This window comes from Lipotes vexillifer, unplaced genomic scaffold (genome assembly GCF_000442215.2).
Source record: "Lipotes vexillifer unplaced genomic scaffold, Lipotes_vexillifer_v1.1 scaffold652, whole genome shotgun sequence".
Classification (NCBI taxonomy): Eukaryota; Metazoa; Chordata; class Mammalia; order Artiodactyla; family Lipotidae; genus Lipotes; species Lipotes vexillifer.
The window spans coordinates 1,926,229-1,946,363 of NW_006779703.1; the positions used below are offsets into that span (position 1 = coordinate 1,926,229).

Below are 20,135 nucleotides of genomic sequence, written 5' to 3' on the forward strand. Positions count from 1 at the left end.
CGCCTTGAGGCTGGCAGTAACTGTGAGTTGCTCCCCCTTCTGAGGTGCTGGGAGGGTCATGGGAGACTCCTGATGGCCTCCTGGGAGCAGCCCCTCCCCTTGGCTCTGGGCTTTCTTTGAAGACCCAGCCCTCCCGGCCAGTCCCCTTGAGGACATTCCATCCTGCTGTTACTGACCTGACAGTTTGGAGGCTGAGTTAGAGCAGCTCCCATGGGTAGGCTGTGTGTAATTCACAGAGACGTAAAGATCCCTCCTTTTGAAGTAATGTGAGGTCGAGGGCGGATTTATTTTCATAATTGGATTACATTTATCTGATTGACTTTGATAAAATCCCTTTCCTTGCTTTTTTAAATCAAAGACAAATAAAAAGCAAATATTGTCTTTTGAAACATGAAACATGATCAGTCTTCAGGATAAATTCCAACAGGACATACAGTGACAACTAAAAAATGACTAGAAGTTACAAATATAAACTCCCACAATTTTGAATACTAATTCTTAGCTGATTTAATCAATACTTGTAGTTTCCAAAAGTTGCCCAGTATTTTATCAAACACTAGGATTTGTGGTTCAAGTTGATTTTTAAATTATTTTAAAGGAAGTCCTTTTTTTCCAGTGTTAAAACTAATACATGCTCATTGTAGAAAATTTACAAGGCAGAGTTTAAAGAAGAAAATTTAAATTGTCTATAATTTTAGTAGACAGAGATATTAGCTACTATAAAAATTTTTGGTAAATTGCTTTCCAGTATTTTTCTCTCATGTATATATTTTAATTACAGTTTTATGAATCCTTTTTCTAATTTTTAAAAATTTAACACTGGGTTTCCCTATGTCCTTAAACTATTTTGCAAAAAGATGTCTTTCATGATTGCTTAACGTTCAGTTGGATGGATGGACTAGCTAATGAATCAATGATTATCTTTTTAATATTTTGTCAAATTGATAAGAGAACGGTGCTGTCCCTTAATTTGCATTTATTTTATTATTTGGAGGGGTTGAAAAATCTTTCGGACTTTTTGTCAATAGCATTTCTTCTGTGAACCGCCCTGTCATTTATATGCTTCCCTTTGTGATGTCTTTTTTCTTAAGTGACCTCTAAAATGTAGTATATATATAAAGTAGCTTAACCCTTGCATTAATTTGTGATTACTGCTGTAGTGCATGACCACAGACTTGGTGGCTTAAACCAATAGAAATTTATTTTCTTCCAGTTCTGGAAGTCAGGAGTCTGAAATCACAGACTCAGCAGGACTGTGCTCCCTCTGAACGCTCTGGGGGAGAGTTGGTTCTTCACATCTTCTGCTTCTGGAGGCTGCCGGCACTCCTTGGCTTGTGGCTGCATCACTCCCATCTCTGCTTTGTGGTCACTTGCCTCCTTCTCTTCTGTGTGTCTAATCTCTCTCTGTTGTTCTCTTATAAGACACTTAGGATTTCATTTAGGGCCCACCAGGATAATCTTATTCCAAGATTCTTAATCACATCTCAAATATAGATATCTTTTTTCTTATAAATAACATTCAGAGACTCCAGGAATTAGGACCCAGTATCTTTGGTGGCTGTTATTCAGCCTACCACAATCCTCAGCAACCCCATGAGAGAAGTACTCTTCTTTCATTCACTGGCAGCATTCCTAATGAAGGACAAAACGAGATTGTAGTACTCTCCATCAGCACTGTCCAATAGGACTTTCTGCAGTGGTGGAATTGGTCTGATGTGTACTGTCCACTCCAGTAGCCACCAGCCACATACAGCTATTGAGCACTTGAAAGATGGTAGGGTGACAGAGGAGCTGAATTTTTAATTTAATTTAATTTTAATTCATTCAAATTTAAGTTTAGATAACCATGTGTCATTAGGGGCTACCATATTGGATGGCACAGTCGTGGGGATACTTGTTTCCAGAAGATCTCTTGCTATAATTAATATTTCTTTTGGCTTGGGACCTGTCATAAACCGTCATCTAAGTGGTACGATCCACGGATGAGCTTCATTTTAAAGTATCATAAAGTAACCTCATCCAACCCCTTAGGGTGATAAAGGAGAACCTTGAAGTCCGTGGGACTGTGGGCTCTTGTCCCTGAAGATGCAACAGCCTCTTCCCCCATTTCCCTCACGAGCATCGGAGCCACCAGAGTAGCTGTCAGCTCTGAAAACCGGGCCAGATCCAGGCCTTTGTCTCTTTGCAATTGGTCTTGTGTGGACCACTTTTCCCCACCTGCATTTTTTAACTGAGTTTGTTGAAACTATGCCCTGCATCCAGCTCACCTTCAATCTAGAGAGAAGTAAGACCCTCAAATGGGGTGACAGCCCTAGGATTGGCCCTGTGGCAGTTCTCCTGGGATTTTAGCAGGTTCCTTTTAATCTTGAGGAATCTGGAAGTGGTAGTAAATTACATAGCCTTATTCCATTTTTTAAGCCAACACACAGTCAGTCAGAGGTGATGGCTAAGAGGAAGGGCTCTGGGGGCTTTGGGATGCTGTTGGTCCTCAGCAGGGTGAGCCTGACTGCGAAATAAAATGCCTTTTAATCTTATGATGTGATGGCATCTATCATGCTCTCTATAATAAACAAATACATTACAAATCACACAGGCACACACAAGAGGAGTGGTCTGAGAGCCAGGCTGCCTGGGTTCAAGTCTCAGCTCTAGCACTTACAGACGGTGTGTCCTTGAACCAGTTGCTTAACCTCTCTGTGCCTCCATTTCCTCAACTTAAAATGAGGATATTAACAGTATCGACCTCATGGATAGGATAACAGAGAATGATACATATAAAGCCCTTAGAGCAATGTGTGGCATATGATACAGCCTCAATAATTATTTTAAACATATAGGAAGGCTGGCACATTCTCAGACACACAGTTTGCAGTTTGGAAGAGTTGCCATAGCCATAGTGCCCTGCGTTTTCACTCCTGGGTCTGGAGCCTTTATATTTACCGCCGTCAGCATCTTTCCAAGTGCTGCATCCTGATCGGCAGGAGAGACTGGCTGGGGATGGAGGCGGGGGAGGAAGGGCTGCCAGGGCTGGGGGTGGGGATAAAGTTGGGGGATAATAACAGGGTAGGCAGACAAAAATTAGACAGGGTGGAATGTGCTCTCAGTCCCCAGGGCGGGGGAGCCAGGACGTGACATGTCTACAGATCACCAGCAGACGTACATCCTTCCTGGAAGAGGCCTTGGAATGCTTTGTTAATTTTTTTGATTAAAAAAATTAAGATATAATTTAAATGCGGTAAAGTTCACCCTTTTGTGTACAGTTCTGCAGGTTAAGCTTTGTCATTTTAAAGTATGTGGACTTGGAGAGACCTGCAGGTTTGTCTCTCGCCCGCACAGTTTATGCCAATTTAGGGCTCCAGGAGTTTACACTGGAGGGGGCTCAAGAGTTATCTGCAAGTGAAGAGAATGGTGTACTCACCACCCAGGAGAGCTCCCAGACACGTGCAGAAATTTGCTGAGGATGAGGACGTGTTTGGAGCGAGGCGGAACGACGGAGTTTCCTATCAGCCTGGAAAAGTGTATGTCTCTTTTGGAAAAGACTTTCGGACCTCTCCCATCCAGCCTCCAATGCTGTCCCCCTGCCAGGACCTCCAGGGCCTGCACCAGCTTCCATCACTGTTCACTCCTTCTGAACTTGCGTACCTGTCTACTGCTCCTCCAAGAGGGACCTCGCCAGGTGCTTCCCATGGATGCTCTTCTGGGATCCCGAGGCTTAGAAAGGCTGAGTGCCTTACTCGGGGTTCATGGCTTATGAGAGGCCATTCATACTCCAGTCTCTTGATTCCAAAAGCCATGATACTCCCACAACGGCTCCTTGTTCTGAGCATTCCAGCAACAGAAGGCTTGTCCTGTGTGTCTTGGGCTCCGTGGTCATTTCATAGGAAAAGATGGCAGTTGCCCAAGGCCGAGTGGCTCACTAGGTACCACCTGGAAACCAGGAGCTTTCCTTGTTCCTGACTCCTTCTCTGTCCCTGCTTCAAAGCCTCTTCCCGCAGAGTGAGGTGATGGTCTGTGTAGGTAAAAGGGAGAACGACAACGAGGAATCATGGGATTTGAGAAAACTGGCTGTGACTCCAGTTATTTCACAGGTGACAAAAGGGACTCAGAGGGGTCAGGTAACTTGGCTAAAAACTTGGGTCACTAGGGGCAGAACTAAAGCCAGGGTGAGCAGAGGTTTTCTGAAGGCTCATCATTGTGTAAAACGAGATGGGTTCTCAGGGAAAGGTTCAGAATTGTTCCCGAGGACTTTTAAGGACATCGGAAAGAAACCACTAGAACGTTCACGATAGGTTATCTTCCCGGGACTGGGACCACGGCGCTGTTTGTTCTTTTCCTTCGTATTCCAGATTTTCTACATTGAGTATGAGTTACTTTCAGAAAGAAAAAAGAAATTTCAGGAGGACGGTGGGAAAGGGATGGCCAGAGGAGGTGATTAGGGGTCGTTGTTTTGAATTCCTTGTGTAATTATATTTTCAGTGAATTCTCAAAAGCAGCTCTGGTCTGTGGAGGACATGTGAACACACGCGGATTACTCCTATGAGAAGGTGAATAGCTTTTTTTTTTCTCTGCCATTCGCTTTGGTGGAAAATATATTAGGTTGAATGGAGGACATAAGAAGAGGTGGGTGAGAAATCAGGGTGGCCTTGGGGACAGGTGCACACCTGCGTGAAATCACGTATTTTGCTGTCAGTCGTCACGGTAAATCAAACTAAGAACACCCAGCAGCTACAGGCTTTCTGGGCTTATCCAGGCACCAAGTCATGACGAAAGACAGGCCCTGAGGCTCTTTTGCAAATGCAGTGGCCAGACTCTCTCTCTATGGTCCATGGTCATATCCCTGGCTCCCAGGGTGCCCCCCACCCTCATTGAGCCTCTCTCTTCCCCTCTAGATTGCAAGCCTTTGGGGGGACAGGGCAGCGATGTCTTCTTTGGTTTTCTTCAAACCCAGCAGAGTGCCTGAGATTCCACAGATGTAACGCGTGTGCTGAGCTGAGCTGAGGTCACGGGCAGAGAAGAGCTGAAGGTCCAGCGAGATATCGTAATTAACGTTGGGCCAGATTGCAGTGCCTCTCACGCTGGTGCATGCTTCAAAAGCAGCTGGACAGCCTGTCAAAACGGGTTTTGCCCCCCACCCCCGAAGTTCTGATTCAGTAGGCCTCGGGTGGGAACTAAGAGTCTGCATTTCTCTTTCTGTATAATTACTTCCCATTCTTTTACTGATTTATTATTGTGCGTGTGATAAGATCTACCCTCCTAGCAAACGTTTAAGTGTGCAGCGCAGTATTGTTAACTATAGGCTCTATGCTATACAGTAGATCTCTAGAACTTACCCATCTTGTATAACAGAAAGGTTGCACCATTTGACTAATAACTTCCTGGTTCCCCCTCCCCCCAGCCCCTGGCAACCACTGTTTACTCTCTGCTTCTCTGAATTGGACTATCTTAGATTTCTCATATAAGCGACGTCATGTGGTATTTGTCCTTCTGTGTGTGACTCACTTCACTTAGCACAGTGTCCTCAAGATTCAACCATGTTGTCGCCTGTGGCAGGATCTCCTTCTTTTTATGGCTGGATAATACTCCATCGCATGTATGTACCACATTTTCCTTATCCATATATGTGTCGACGGACTTTTGGGTTGTCTCCATATCTTGGCTCTCGTGAATAACGCTGCAGTGAACAACGATGTGTGTAAAGAGAAAAACGTTTCCTCCTGTGTGTGTCACCTTTACTCACCCACTACATCCACGCTGCCTTCTGACGCCACGTGTGTGGAGGTTGTCCACACATCAAGCAACTCTCTGCAACACCAGCTGGGTGTCCTACAATTCAGTGGAGTTCTGACACTCCCTGGAGAGAGCCTCAGACCCCCCAAGTTAAGGGCTCAGTCCCACAAACCTGCTTCCCCCAACATCAGATGTCAATGTCAAATCCCAGGTCGTCACCTGTGCTGCTGACCAATCGGCTATAAATCGGGGTTCCCACGACTCCCCGCTTGGGTTCCATAATTTGCTAAAATAGCTTATAGAACTCAGGGAAACACTTACTTACATTTACTTATTGATTATAAAGGGAAATGGTAAAGGATACAGATGGACATCCAGATAGAAGAGATGCACAGGGCAGGGTGTTGCAGGGAGGGGCACGGAGCTCCCATGCTCCAGGCACCACCGTCCCAGCTCCGCCATGTGTTCATCCACCCAGAAGGTCTCTGAACCCCATATACTTCGGGAAATTTTATGGAGGCTTCATCACGTAGGCGCGATCGATCATAAACTCAATTTTCACTCCTCCGCCCTTCCTGGACAGTAGAGGGTGGGGCTAAATGTCTCAGCTTCTAATGGTGGCTTGTCCCCGCCCCAGGAGCCCACCCAGCATCACCTCATTAGAACAGAATGCTCTCCTGTCATGGAAATTCCAAGGGATTTAGGAGCTCTGTGCCAGCAGCCAGAGGCAGAGACCAATCGACACCTCTTCTGTTATTTCACAGTGGACGTATAACTCTTTGAGATCCCAATTTCATTTCCTTTGGATATATACCCAGAAGTGGGATTGCTGGATCACATGGTAACTCTATTTTTAATTTTTTAAGGAACCTCTCATACTGTTTTCCATAATGACTGAACCAATTTACATTCTCACCAACAGTGTTCAAGGGTTCCCTTTTCTCCACATTCTCCTCAACACTTATCTTTCCTCCTCTGATAACAGCCATCCTAACAGATGTGAGGTGACATTTCATTGTTATTTCAATGTACATTTCCCTGATGATTAGTGATGTTGAGCATCTTTTCATGTACCTGTTGGTCATTTGTATGTCTTCTTTGAGAAATATTTACTCACTTCATTTGCCCATTTTTAAGCCAGGTTATTTGGGGGTCTTCTGCTATTGAGTTGTAGGAGACCTTTATATATTTTGGATATTAGTCGCTTATCACATGTATGCTTTGTGAATCCTTGCTCCCATTCTGTAGGCTGCCTTTTCATTTTCTTGATGGTTTCCTTTGCTGCACACAAGTTTTTAGTTTGCTGTGCTTCCACCTATTTTTGCTTTGGTTGCCTGTGTTTTTGGTGTCGAATTTCTAACATGCTCCTGGGAGATGCTAAGAGTCCTGATCCTGGGATTATACTTTGAGTAGCCTTGGGCTAGAGGCACTGCCACCCTCTGCACACCTTCCAGGGAGGTGGGAAAGTGTAGGAAATCGCCTTAAGGAGTGTCAGAAAACCACTGAAAAAATTAAAACCAGTATTATCCTGGGAATGTGAAAGCTCCCAAATCTACTGACTCTCTGCTCAAGTCGCTGGAAGCCGCCTCCGTCATAGGTACTTAATACGTTGCAAGGCAGGACAAACTGTTCTTTGGATATGGAGCCTTTGGGTTTGTTTCAGCAGGCTCTTAATTTTAGTGCCGTATGGTGACATATGTCAACACACATGTTGCTTCAGACAGAAGTCATGCCTTTATGTTTCATAAATAGGTGCTTGTCACTTGATAGAACGAAGGTCAGAGGATCTTCAGAATTAACCTTTATACTCTAAAACTTCCCTTTTCTGTAATTCACTCTGTTGCTGTTTATGAAAGGTTAATTTTGAAAGTAACGCATAGGAAATGAGTTTAAAATGTAAACATCTGTAAAGTTTCGTTTCCTAAACTTTCTGGACTCTTGAGTTAGGAAGGGCAGTGACTCACTCCTTTAAATGAGGAAAAGTCTATGGATGAATGATGTCTGGGGTTTAGAACTATAGGTGCATGAACAGAAATGGACGGCCGTCTATTTAAATGGAAAATTCTCTCCATTCCTTCCTAAAGTGATTTGTTCTTGCTTGGGTATGAATTTGTCTATACAGATAAATATTTCAGACAAAAGGTGAAAATAAAGCATCTGTAACATTTTCTCAACAAAAGAGTAACCAAAGTCTAAATAATCAATTACATCGTCTGTAGTATATTGTTCCTTTTAATGAAAAAAAAGAGTGAGCGCAGGGCAGGGAGGTTCCTGTAGGATTCAAGCATGAGCAACGATAATACTTTGGAATCAAGAAGGAAGCTTCTGGGCTTCCCTGGTGGCTCAGTGGTTGAGAGTCCGCCTGCTGATGCAGGGAACATAGGTTCGTGCTGGGGTCCGGGAAGATCCCACGTGCCGCGGAGCAGCTGGGCCCTTGAGCCATGGCCGCTGAGCCTGCGCGTCCGGAGCCTGTGCTCCGCAACGGGAGAGGTCACAACAGTGAGAGGGCCGCGTACCGCAAAAAAAAACAAAAACAAAAAAAAAAAAAAAAAGAAGGAAGCTTCCTTCTGGAATAGTAACTGCTAATCATAGCCCACTAATAAGTAGAACCGTCAATGAATAAATCAGATTTTGTAATGTGCCACTGAGAAATCGCCTTGCTTTGCACACGACTTTTTCCACCTCTGCTTTGAGAGATGGCAAACCCCTCAGTTTCCCAACGAGGGCCATGGTAATTAAGTCCATGTGTAGCCAATTGCCTTTATTGAGTGTAAGTGAATTTATAGGCAGCAAGTGACACTTTTGGAGGCTTCTGTGCGGTGGCACAAGCTGCTTTCTTTAGAACGCAGGAGAAATTTATGAGCCTGCTGACATGAAGGGAGGTAGCTGGATGACTTGGGGGAGACCGGCCGGAAACCCCTCCATCCATATATTTTTCATACTTGGTGAAACACAGATAAATCTCTGCCCTGGGCATCTGAAACGGTGGGACCGTTCAAGCTCAGTATCAGAGCTCAGGGGAAAAATTCATCATTTTAGTAGTTCTGCTTTCTAAATCACTGCAGACTCTAGAGCTGCTCCTTTTCACATTTGTGAAAGAATTTTTGACAATATGCATAAATTTTTAATCAGCTCTAACTTTACCAGATGTTCTGTGCCTCACGTTTGCTAACTGAAACATAGAAGGCATGGGTGTTTTTCTCTTCAGGCTCCCTTAAATAAAAGAATATAAAGGCAGGTAGGTCTGTTGAAGGTGATTTTTATAAGAAAGTAACATTAATCATTGAATATTCTGTAAGAACTTAACATTGCCCTTCCCCCATTAACATTGTCATATATGAATTATAGCTTCTAGAGCTGAAAGGAACTTTAGAAATTGTCTGATTGATAGACACACATTACTTACTTTTTAATGACGAATGAATAAACCTAGTTCAACAGCATCATTTGGAGGACAGGGAAACCTACCAGCCTCCACAGTGATGGAGCGATTTGCTCAAATCACACCTCTGATTAGTGGGAGCAGCCCGCTTTATTTTTATTTTTATTTATTTTTTATTTTTTTGATGCAGACCATTTTTAAAGTCTTTATTGAATTTGTTACAGTATTGCTTCAGTTTCATGTTTTTGGGGTTTTTTGTGTTTCTTTTTTTCTTGGCCGCGAGGCATGTGGGATCCTAGCTCCCAACCAGGGACCAAAGCCACACCCCCTGCACTGGAAGGCAAAGACTTAACCACTGGACCACCAGGGAAGTTCCTACAGCTTTGTTATTGGAACCTAAAGCACCCATGCGCCTTCCTTGGCTGTCAGCGCAGCTCTGCCTGTGTAAAGTGCCCGGCAGGGGAACGGAGCCTGCAGGTTCTTGACCTGCTCCAAGCTTGGTTCTGCTGGGGCAGCCGGTGAAACTTGCTAAGTTTCAGTTTTCTCATCTGAAAAATGTTGACGGCAAAAATAGCACCCACCTCACAGGGCTGTTGGGAGGATTAAAGGAGACCATGACATCAAGTTCTGAGCGCATAGTGTTTAAAAAGGAATATGTTACCATGGAAGCTTCTTTGCAAATCATTTCAGTGCGGTCACTAGATCAGGTTATCCAGAAATAACATTGCTTTTTTTTTTTTTTTTTTTTTTTTTGGTACGCGGGCGTCTCACTGTTGTGGCCTCTCCCGTTGCAGAGCACAGGCTCCGGACGCGCAGGCCCAGCGGCCATGGCTCATGGGCCCAGCCGCTCCGTGGCATGTGGGATCTTCCCGGACCGGGGCACAAACCCATGTCCCCTGCATCGGCAGGCGGACTCCCAACCACTGCGCCACCAGGGAAGCCCTACTGCGTTTTAAGTAGATCCAAGGTCGTCTCCTTTAAGCCATTCAGTTTATAGGAGAGAGCCAGCAGCCAATATAGAGTGGAATCTGCCCAGTGGGATCCTAGGACCTCGGCCTTTCCAGCTGGACAGGCCACTTGACTTGAAGGAGCCGCTGCTGCTCGTGAAATCATCAACTTTGCCCAACAAATCCCGTCTTGAGGCTGATTTTGGTCACGTGATATAAATGACAGTCCAGTAATCTGAAAAGAGAGGAGAAAAATCCTCGGACACAAAATATACCCAAACGCATTGCTGGTCCCTCCTCTTAACAGCCAGAGGCCCAGGGCCTAGGCCTTGCCTCCCTCTGTTCCCTGCCCCTCCCGGTGTCCATGGTAACCTCATCCAGGCTCACAGTGTTCCACTCCATCCCTGTTTGGCTGACTCCCAAATGCGAGTCCCCAGCCCGGAGCGCTCACTCTCCTAAACTTCAGACGTGCGGATCCCGCTGCCTACTCAGTATCCCCACAGAGATGCACTTGGGTTGGGGGGCGCGGGCGGCATCTCAGGCTCCACACATCCAGAAGTGCACTGGCATCTTATCCTCCCAAAGCTTCCCCATACAGCCTCCCACCCCAGCAGATGTGAACCCACCTGTCCAGTCTCTTATCGTCACCCCGACTCTTCATCTTCTCTAAGCCCAGCCTGCAGTCGGCCAGAAAATCCCATTGGCTCTACCTTCCAGATATGCCCCAGGCCCACTGACCTCTCAGGCCTCTGACTTCACCACCACCTGGGGTCTGAGCTGCATCAGCCCCAGCCTGATGAACCCACCTCTGCGCAACCACCCGGGCTCCCCGAAATCTGTTTTCCAGATGAGGACAGTGTATTCACCACCTATTGCTGCGTACGTAACAGTTATCACTCAGACTTGCAAACTTAGTGACTTAAAAACCACACCCACTGCAGCTCCCACGGTCTCTGTGAGTCAGGAGTCTGGGCTTAGCAGCATCCTCTGCTCAAGGTCTCACAAGGCTGCAGTCAAGGTCTCATCTGCTTCCATGCTCTCCTGGCTGTGGTCCTCGGTTCTTTGCTGTTGGCTGGAGGCCGCCCCCGGCTCCTTGCCAGGTGGGCCTCTCACCATGGCAGCTTGCTTCACCGAAGCCAGCAAGAGAGTCTGGGAGAGAGGTGGGAATTACAGCCGTGGAGAACCATCAGGCAAGTGACATCCTGTCCTCATGCTTCCTGTGTTCTGTTGGCTACAAGCCAGTCCTGGGTCCCAGCCCTACTCAAAAGGAAGGAGAGACACAAAGTTGTGGACACCAAGACACCGAGAACTCAGGGGCTGCCTCAGAGTCTGTGGACACAGAGAGGAAGAATCATCCTTCAGAAACCTAAGGCAGGTCTTGACCCTGCCTTAAAAAGTGGCTCCCTTTCCTCTCCAGAAAGGCAAGTTCGGGCTCCGTGTCCCGTGGCCACTGACAATCTTGGCTTTTCTTGGGGCAGCCCAGGGGCACCTCCTTCTTGGAGCATCGCCGTGACCAGGGGCCTCCTCCACAGGGATTCTAGTGCCTGGGAGATATGCTTCCACAGTTTCTGCTCCCCAGACTGTCCCCAGTGCATGTTTTGTTGTTTCCTCTAATGAAATCTGGGAGAAGGGAAATTAGAGGCTTCCACTTATGTTACTGAATCCTCATTCTGCAGGATAGAAAATTATGTGTCATGATTATTTTTCTTGATTCATTTCCAACTTGTTTGTGTTTTGATTTTTCTGACTCACTTGTTGTTTCAGATAGGACTTCTAGGTTTCCAAGTCATTCAAAGTTAGACACACGTGTTTATTCCTAGGAATATAAATAGTTCAGTGGTAGGAGAATGCAATATTATGTACATCAGGAAAAACAATATTATCATTTCAGGTCATGCAAAAAAATTATTTGATGAAATGGAACGCCCACTTCATATTGTAAAAATTTAAAAACAAAGACAAGGGTTAATTCTTAGCATAATAAAATGTAAACTGAATAAAAACAAGGATTTTTTAAATCTTCTGTTTACTGCTTTTTCCCTGTGCCTAGTACGGTGTCTGGCACGTAGTTCTAAATGAGTGAATGAATGAATGAAACATCAAGTATTATTTAAAACAAAAGAGAAGTATACACTTAATGAGGAAACACTATAGGTCATCCCACAAAAGGAAAGGAAACTATAGATGACTTTGTCCCCTAATAATTAGTGCCGTAATATAAATTATTATCAATATAATGATGTCAAGAGGAAACAATATTTTTTAAAATGTAGCAAAATGTAGTTTTTAAAAATCAACCACAGACTAAGTGTGAAAGAGAAGTATATGAAAGTTTAAGCAGTCTATAAATGTTAAAAGGAAGAAATTTTAAAAGACTTGAATAAATGGTGAGACGTGCCATGTTTCTGGCTAAACAGAAAGATGACATGGTTGCTCTGGGTAATTTATAGAGAGGACACAATTTCAATTAAAGTCCCAACAGGATTATTTATTGGACTTGAAAACATAATTATTAAAGTCATTAGGATTAAAATAAGGACATAAGAACCATAAGGAAGAACAGATGACACTTTATTTTCAAGAATATTATGAAGAAAAATAAGGTATTGATATAAATGCATTACACTAATATAAAAGCACAAGCATAAATCAGTGAAACAAAGTAGAGAGCCCAGGAACTGACAAACATAAATGGAAATAAATAGCATATGACAAATTAAGTTTAAAAAGTAATAAGAATGGAAAAAAATATACTTGCAATAACTAGATTGCCTTAATTGCTAAAGCCAACAAGCAGTTGAAAGCTGAATGGAGAACTTAACTTCCCTAGAGAAAGGTCACAATTTTCTAACTATGGAAACAAAATGTTTTCCGCTGGCTGTAAAAATTACAAGGTCTTTATAAAAATCAAACCCTAAAATAAGACAAAAAAGGGAGTCAAACAAAAATAAAATTTATTTTTTATTGTGCATTATTTTACCTTACCATTTTATTTAATTACAAACATGATTTCTATTTGTCATAGCAAGGAAAGCAGTACTGAAGTATGTACAGAAAACAATGAACGGTCTCCTCCCTCCAGGCCCCGTTTCTGAGCTAAGCCAGGTGGACAGTGTACGCGTTCCTCCTGCACCTGCAAACATAAACACAGGCACACAAGGCTCTCCTGTCCCCTTTCCTTTTGATAACCCAGGTCGCTCCCCAGCCCAGTCTTTCCCCTTAATATTCTATCTTTAGCATCCCCTCTGTCCACATAGAGCAGACTAGTCTTTATGAGAATTGAATTTATTCATCCACCTAAGTATTTATTAAGTGCTGGTGGTGAAAAGGTAAAGAGGAACAGGTGAAGTCTAGTCCTGATGCTGGATTCCACAGTGGGGCTTTACCATAATTACATAAGCATTCCCCATTGGGTGATTATTTGCAGTTTCTTATTACAATTTTTATTTTTTACAGCTTTTGCTATAGTACAAATTGTGCATCACGAAATAGCTCTGCTTTTACTTCAGTAAGGATTCCCAATAGTGGAATTGTTGGGTTAAAAGTTGTGTACATGTGAAAGGTATATAACACAAACTTGATAGCTAAAGAATTAAGGAATCCATTGTCTAAGGGTTTATGCAAAGCCAGTAAGTGACTGATTAGTAGAGACATCCAGGGCTTCTAGGCAGAATCCCAAGGTTAGAATTGAGGCACTTCGGTAAGGAACCGTTTGCCTTTGGAAAAGTCACTTAAACTCGTGGATTTTCCAACTTCCTCCTTTGCAAAATGGACAAAGGTGCTTATCTCACAGAATTTCTGTAAGGATGAAATGAGAAACAATTTGTGAAAAGCGTGTGTGAAAACGCTTTGTAAACCTGCATGCAACAAACACACAGTCGACAATCATTTCTGCTAAATAAGTGGGTCCAAGAGGTAAGGAGACAGTTACACAAATGCACATGCACATAGCAGGTAGCAAAGTGCCAACCTCAGTAGCAGCTAAAGAAAGGCAAATTCAAATTGGGCTTCCATTTTACATCCAGAACCCATAAAGGGTCCGAGGAAGAGGAAAGCCAATGCGTTGGTGTGATAGGTGAAACAGACTGCAGGGGGCACTCAGAACTGTCTGGTGGGTTTGTGTTTGAATTCTGTTCTTTCCAGGAAGCGACCAGGGCTTTTCTCTTTGTACTTCCATCATGGGCACACCCTCCCCACCCCCGGCCCCAGAATAATTGGCTGGGACAGGGGGTTGTAGTTATACCGAATTTTAATTCTTTCCATTTAAAGTAATGAGCCATCAGCATCCTGCCCAGAGCATCCTGACTTTCAAGAACAGGTTGCTGCTGTTAGGAGATGCCTGTGAGGTGTGAACTAAGGTCACCTGAATTGATGGGACTTTTGATGCTTGGACGGGCCAGGCTGGCACCTCGGTGTCGGAGTGCTCTGCCGCAGAGCCCAGGCGCCTGCCTCCGGACCGTGAAGCCATTTTTCAGGCACAAAAAGGAAATGGCAACATCATTGCCCGAGTCACGCAGTTGCCAGACAAACGCTACTTGTACAAGATAAAATGTGGGCTACCTCCCACCTCCCTGTGTGAGATTAGGTAGGGGGCAGGCCTGTTTGCCTCTGGCCTCAGTCAGAGTGGAGACAGGCTTCCACAGTGCCTCAGGCAGGAGTTCTTCACTTAGGCTACAAGATGTGCAGGACGCACATCGCATCTGCAGGGCCAAAGACAGATTGAAAACCCAGTCATGGACCAAGGGTTTGGCTGGAGGTTTGGACCAAGGGTTTGGTTGGGGGTTTGGGGAGGAAATTAGGTGGGAACAGTTTGGGATCAGACGATGGGATGGCTGGGGATTGAGTCATTGCTTTACACACGTGAACCCTGCCTGGAAGCTCCTTTAGGGGAGAGATGGTGCAGGTCCCACTTAAGAGCCGTGGACTTGGAGGCCGTTATCCTAGATAACTTTGATCATAAAATGTGGATGGGATGCTTTCTGAGTCAGTAACTAAGATTGGTATCAAGAGAAGAAGCTGGAAGAAATGTCAGATTACTAGAGCTTTCCAACCCTGGAGCAACTGCCATGTGCCATCACTTAGAGGGCTAAATCTCTGGTGGGGAGGGGGGCTTGGTGGCTTCTCAGCTTCTTTCTTTTGTAAGTTTCCAGGGGAGATCCAAATTTAGTGGTAGGGAGGTGTCACTTGTTTTTGAAAGATATTCAACAATCTCTAGTTTGTTGATAAATCTAAAGTTTGACAAATAATATATTTCATATTCAGCATTCCTATTAAAATTTTCCTAAATACTTTTATTTTACTGTTTTATTTTACTTTATTTTATTTTTTAACTGACAAAGCAAAAGACTTTAATGGGAAGGGGTGCCCGGGTGGAGAGCATCAGGGTAAGGGAACCCAGGAGAACTGCTCTTCCTAAATACTTTTTAGGGAAGGGATTTAATGAGTACCTGGAAGTTTATCTTTTGGAAATTATACTTAATACTAATTAAATATTGTTCCAAAAAGTTGAATTCTTGCTTTTAGAAAAAAAATGTAATCCCCATGAGACGTGCCAGCACGTGCTTGGTGGTAACTAAATGGTGACTAGGAGTGCAGAAATATCTGGTAAATCCTGTCTTGTCAAGTTCCAGATCCCTTTCTCAAACTTTGTGTTCTTGGGTGGTTTTTCACCTTTCTCGTTTCTCCTGTTCTGTAGATGCAGGTGAAATGTATATAGTTCAGGTGATTTTTCATGCAGCCATGTGATGAGATCCATTTTCTGCATCACGTGGTCCATCCAATGGTTTGGTTGCCCATTTGAAGAACCTGCTTTGGCCTTGCCTATTGCAGCAATTTGAGGGCAAATGGAAATTAGTTGGTGGCGCGCCGGGGGAGGGAGTGGCGCAGGAGGGAGGATACTAGCACACGCCTGCACGTTAACTTTGAAAATCAGCCAGACGATGAAAGTTCAAAGGTAATCAAATGTCTGTGGAGTTAAAATTCAAGCTATAATTGAGGGAAAGCTGTGATTTAAATAATGACCACGTACCACGTCAGGATCTTTTACCATGTAATGATTTTGCAGAGGATTTTGTGTTAACATTTCCTTTAAGTAGAAAAGAATTCCCGCGTCTATGAAAGTACATTCCAAGCTACAAAGAGAAACTGGGGTAATCACCCAGAAACAACTTAACATCCCCTCTCTTCTCCATCCCAAATGCACATCCCTCAGCAAGACCTTTGGTTGTGAGATAAGAGGGAACCTATTTTATTTGGTCAGACATGTACTTTATGCAAGGTAGTCAGGGAAGGCCTCTGTGATATGATGACATTTGAGCAAAACCTTAAAGCGAGTGGGTGTGTGTGTTTTCTCTCGGAATGTGAACATCTCTCTGAGCAGGGAGCATCGGGGTGGATGGAGAGCAACTGGAATGATGAGAAGGTGGGGGAAGGCAGGAAGGCAGCAGGGCAGTACCAGGGAAGCCGCAGTAAGTGCAGGAACCTGGTCAATCACCATCCAAACCAGGAGACTTGTAAGAATGAAAGGGGGTGCTGTTGTTAATTATGCATAACTGGGCCTGTCCCCAGGAAAGCGGGCCATAGGTTAACCTGATTATGTGGGCGTTGATTTCATTTGGAGGGAGAGTTTCGGCAAACTTGGAGCAGAGAAACGGCACAACGTGACTTATGTTTTAAAAGTATTTGTTTTGAGTCCTCAAAAACACTCAAGCTTTACAATGAAACATGACACTTTACAATGGAATTGCTTGTGAAGTTGGTTGTCAAAGAAATAAGGTGAGTGGGTGTGAAGAAGGGAAAGTGCCCTAACTTTTAATTCAGTTGTATTTCTGGTTTTTATCCAAGATCGTGTAGGCTGAATGATGCACACATAAGACAGAACTCCGTCAGGCAAGTTAACAAGGTTTGAGATATGAGTCTCGTAGACAAGCAGGATCTGGGGCCAAATCTATGCATCAGCCCTGTGGTTGTGGAGTGTAAGCTGCATGAGGACGAGGTCTGACATCTTTTAACCTTCAGATCACTGTCTTCCATTGCAACATCCAGAATCTAGTTGGTACTACATAGATGTTTGTTGATTGACTATGTGCCTGAATGGATGGTTGCCTAGAAGGATGGATGGATGGTTGGATGGATGGATGGATGGATGGATGAGTGCACGAGGCCGCTCAAGTAGCTGCAGTCATGGTAGCTCCATTGACAGAGTGGCACACGTAGTGTGTGACCACCCGACTTCCCCACTGCTGGTGCATATGTCCATAGAACCCCACCCCCACCCCCAGGCAGTGCACTGTGTCCAGTTCCTTTCAAAGCAATACTGAGGAGCTGAGTCACGTGCCTGCTGAATGAGCCCATAGGAGAGTTTCAAGAGACCTAAGAGATTTTTGTCCAGACAGTGATGTAACTGTCCTAAGATGTTTGAGAAACAGTCTGTGAAAGGCATGGGGCCAACGCCCTGTGGTGGGGACGGTTAGGGAGGTGCTGGCTGCCGACCTCTACCCAACGCAGTGACCCCAATTCAGACCCAATTCAGACTCATCGCAGTTTTCACTGTCACGCACCTGCCTTTTTCAAAAGTTCCTTTAACAATATCCTTGAGGACACCGTAAACAATAATTGTAAGACTCAACCCTTAAATACATAGCTTTTCAAAATTGTACGTGAGGAACCTGGAGGTGAGGTGGCTGCCTTCTGCTGCACCCCAAAGTATGAGGGCCGCTCAGCATGGGCACCTGCCACCTGTCCAGCTTCAGACTGAACCAGACACTTTTTCTGGAACCTCATTTTTCCTTGAGAAAACGACTGACGCTCTGGCTATTCAGACTCAGGTTTGGGGCAACATTTTCTCAAAAATGAACCAAGTGAGCCTGAAGGAAAACAACTGAGGGCATTTGTTGCTAATAATAAAATCCAAGCTTTCTAGCGAGAATTACAGTTTTGGAAACCTTGTAGTCACCTCTGTGAGTCTGAGAGCTTCTCGTTACTTAGCTTCGGGGTATGAGATTGGTGGCGTTATTAATGAACGTGATTTTTGGTACGGTGAAATGTGTATAGCATTGGGAAGAGCCACATAAGTCAATGAATCATTAGTTTTGAAGTGACCGAGATGTTACAAAATCATGTCACAAAGTCATTTTGGGGTGAAAGACCTATTCAATGCAGAGGCACATGGGTTTTGATGTGACAGGGAAGGGAAAGTTCTTGACATGCTTTCAGATTCCACATCACCACCAGCCTTTGGGAAGCTACCACTTGTCAAGTTGTGCTGTAGAATCAAAGCAGAATATTCACAGCTGTCTAAAAGGCGATTAAAACTCTCTTCTCTTTTCCAATTACACATCGTGTGAGGCCAGATTTTCTTTCTATACTTCGACCAAAACAACGTATTGTTAACAGATTGAATACAGAAGCAGATATAAGCATCCTGCTAACTTCCATTAAGCCAGAACAGTAACACTGTTCTCACTAATATTTTTTGTTCTGGGAAATACATTCTTCATTAAAAATTTTGTTGATGTGAACACCTAACGGGCCTCTTATTGTTTTTTTTTTTTGTAGCTGTGTTCCAATAAAACTTTATTCATAAAACAGGCAGTGGAAAAACAAAGCAAAACAAAACAAAAACATGCAGTGGGCTCATGAGCTGTAGTAGTATGTCAACTCTTTCTGTAGCGTATTTTATTTTATTTTTTTAGTATTCTTTTTTTTTTTTTTTTCAGGCAGTCATCAAGTGATTTTTTTTTTAACATCTTTATTGCGGTATAATTGCTTTACAATGGTGTGTTAGTTTCTGCTTTATAACAAAGTGAATCAGTTATACATATACATACGTTCCCATATCTCTACCCTCTGCATCTCCCTCCCTCCCACCCTCCCTATCCCACCCCTCCAGGCAGTCACAAAGCACCAAGCCGGTATGCAAATATGGAATTTAAGAAAAAAAAAATGTTATGAAGAACCTAGGGGTAAAACAGGAATAAAGACACAGACCATTGTTATTTTTTAATGAAAATGCATATTTTAGAAATGTGTCAGGTTTAATGTTTAATACAGTAAATATCAATAGCTAGAACTCACATAAACAAAAACTTTTGGGGATCATCAAAAATTGTCAAGGGTGTCAAGAGCAAATAAGGCCAGAAGTTTGAGAACTGCTGTTACAGAGTCATCTGGAGCATGGGCATCTCCTCTAACCCTCAGATTCTGTTCTTCTGTGGATTAATGGAACTAACTTGGTCGTTTTTTCTTTCTATATGTGGAATAAATATAACACTCGTATCCAAGTCAGTTTCTCTTGGAAAAATTAACTTCATTTCCCTTCTGAAATCCCTCAACATTAAATTTCAAAGTCTGCATTTTAAAACCTAGAAACTATATGGTTACAGGAAAAAAAAATTACTATTCGGAACTCTTAACATACGGGGCCTTAGACTCGCTAAAATCTAAAGCGTGCATGCGTATTTCATGCACTAGTCCTAAATCTGTAATTCGAACAATGCCATGCTTCTGTTTTATGTCAAAATCCTGTGTTTATCCTAAATTTCAAACAGGAAGAAATAGTTTGTGCTTCTGTCTTTTCATTTTTAACGCAAGCACAGAGTATCTCAGTAATTAAAAAGGGGAAAAAAAGGCAGAAGATTACAATCTGCTTCAAAGAGAGGTGTGTCTGTCTCACAGTCACAACTGCCTTGAGGAAGGAAACCTGTTCCTGAATGTCACCAGGTCCTTCTGCTTCTTAGAGACCGGATGTCGGGCCAGCAACTGGCAGGGGGCCCCTCTCCTAATAACTATCACTCATTTCAGTGAACTTGACCAGAGCCAGCTAGTGGGGAATGCAGCAGAGAGGGCTGTGCTCACGGATGTTCATTCTGCCTTTTCTGCTCCTCAGGGGCTTAACGGGCACATTTCCCGACTACCCTAAAGTAGAAGAAGGAGGTTCCGCTATTATTTTTTCCAACAAGACACGACAACAGGTACAAGTATGCATGAGAAATAAAATGTAAATATATCATAATCGCATTTCTTTAAACTTTAGAGATAATGACTTTTGCAGTGTTATTAGGTCTTGGTTATTTCCCTAC

General features: G+C 43.7%; 1 protein-coding gene across 1 annotated transcript in view; it reads left to right on the forward strand.

Moving 5' to 3' along the window:
* The window catches only part of LOC103074314 (IQ and AAA domain-containing protein 1-like), a gene marked incomplete at its 3' end in the record, with an annotated part of 93,537 nt that overhangs the window by 44,371 nt on the left and 29,031 nt on the right, over window positions 1-20,135 (forward strand). Inside the window, exon 7 of the mRNA XM_007452917.1 lies at window positions 19,943-20,027. Within this exon, the coding sequence (XP_007452979.1) occupies window positions 19,943-20,027 (85 nt within the window). The remainder of the gene's footprint in view (window positions 1-19,942; window positions 20,028-20,135) is intronic.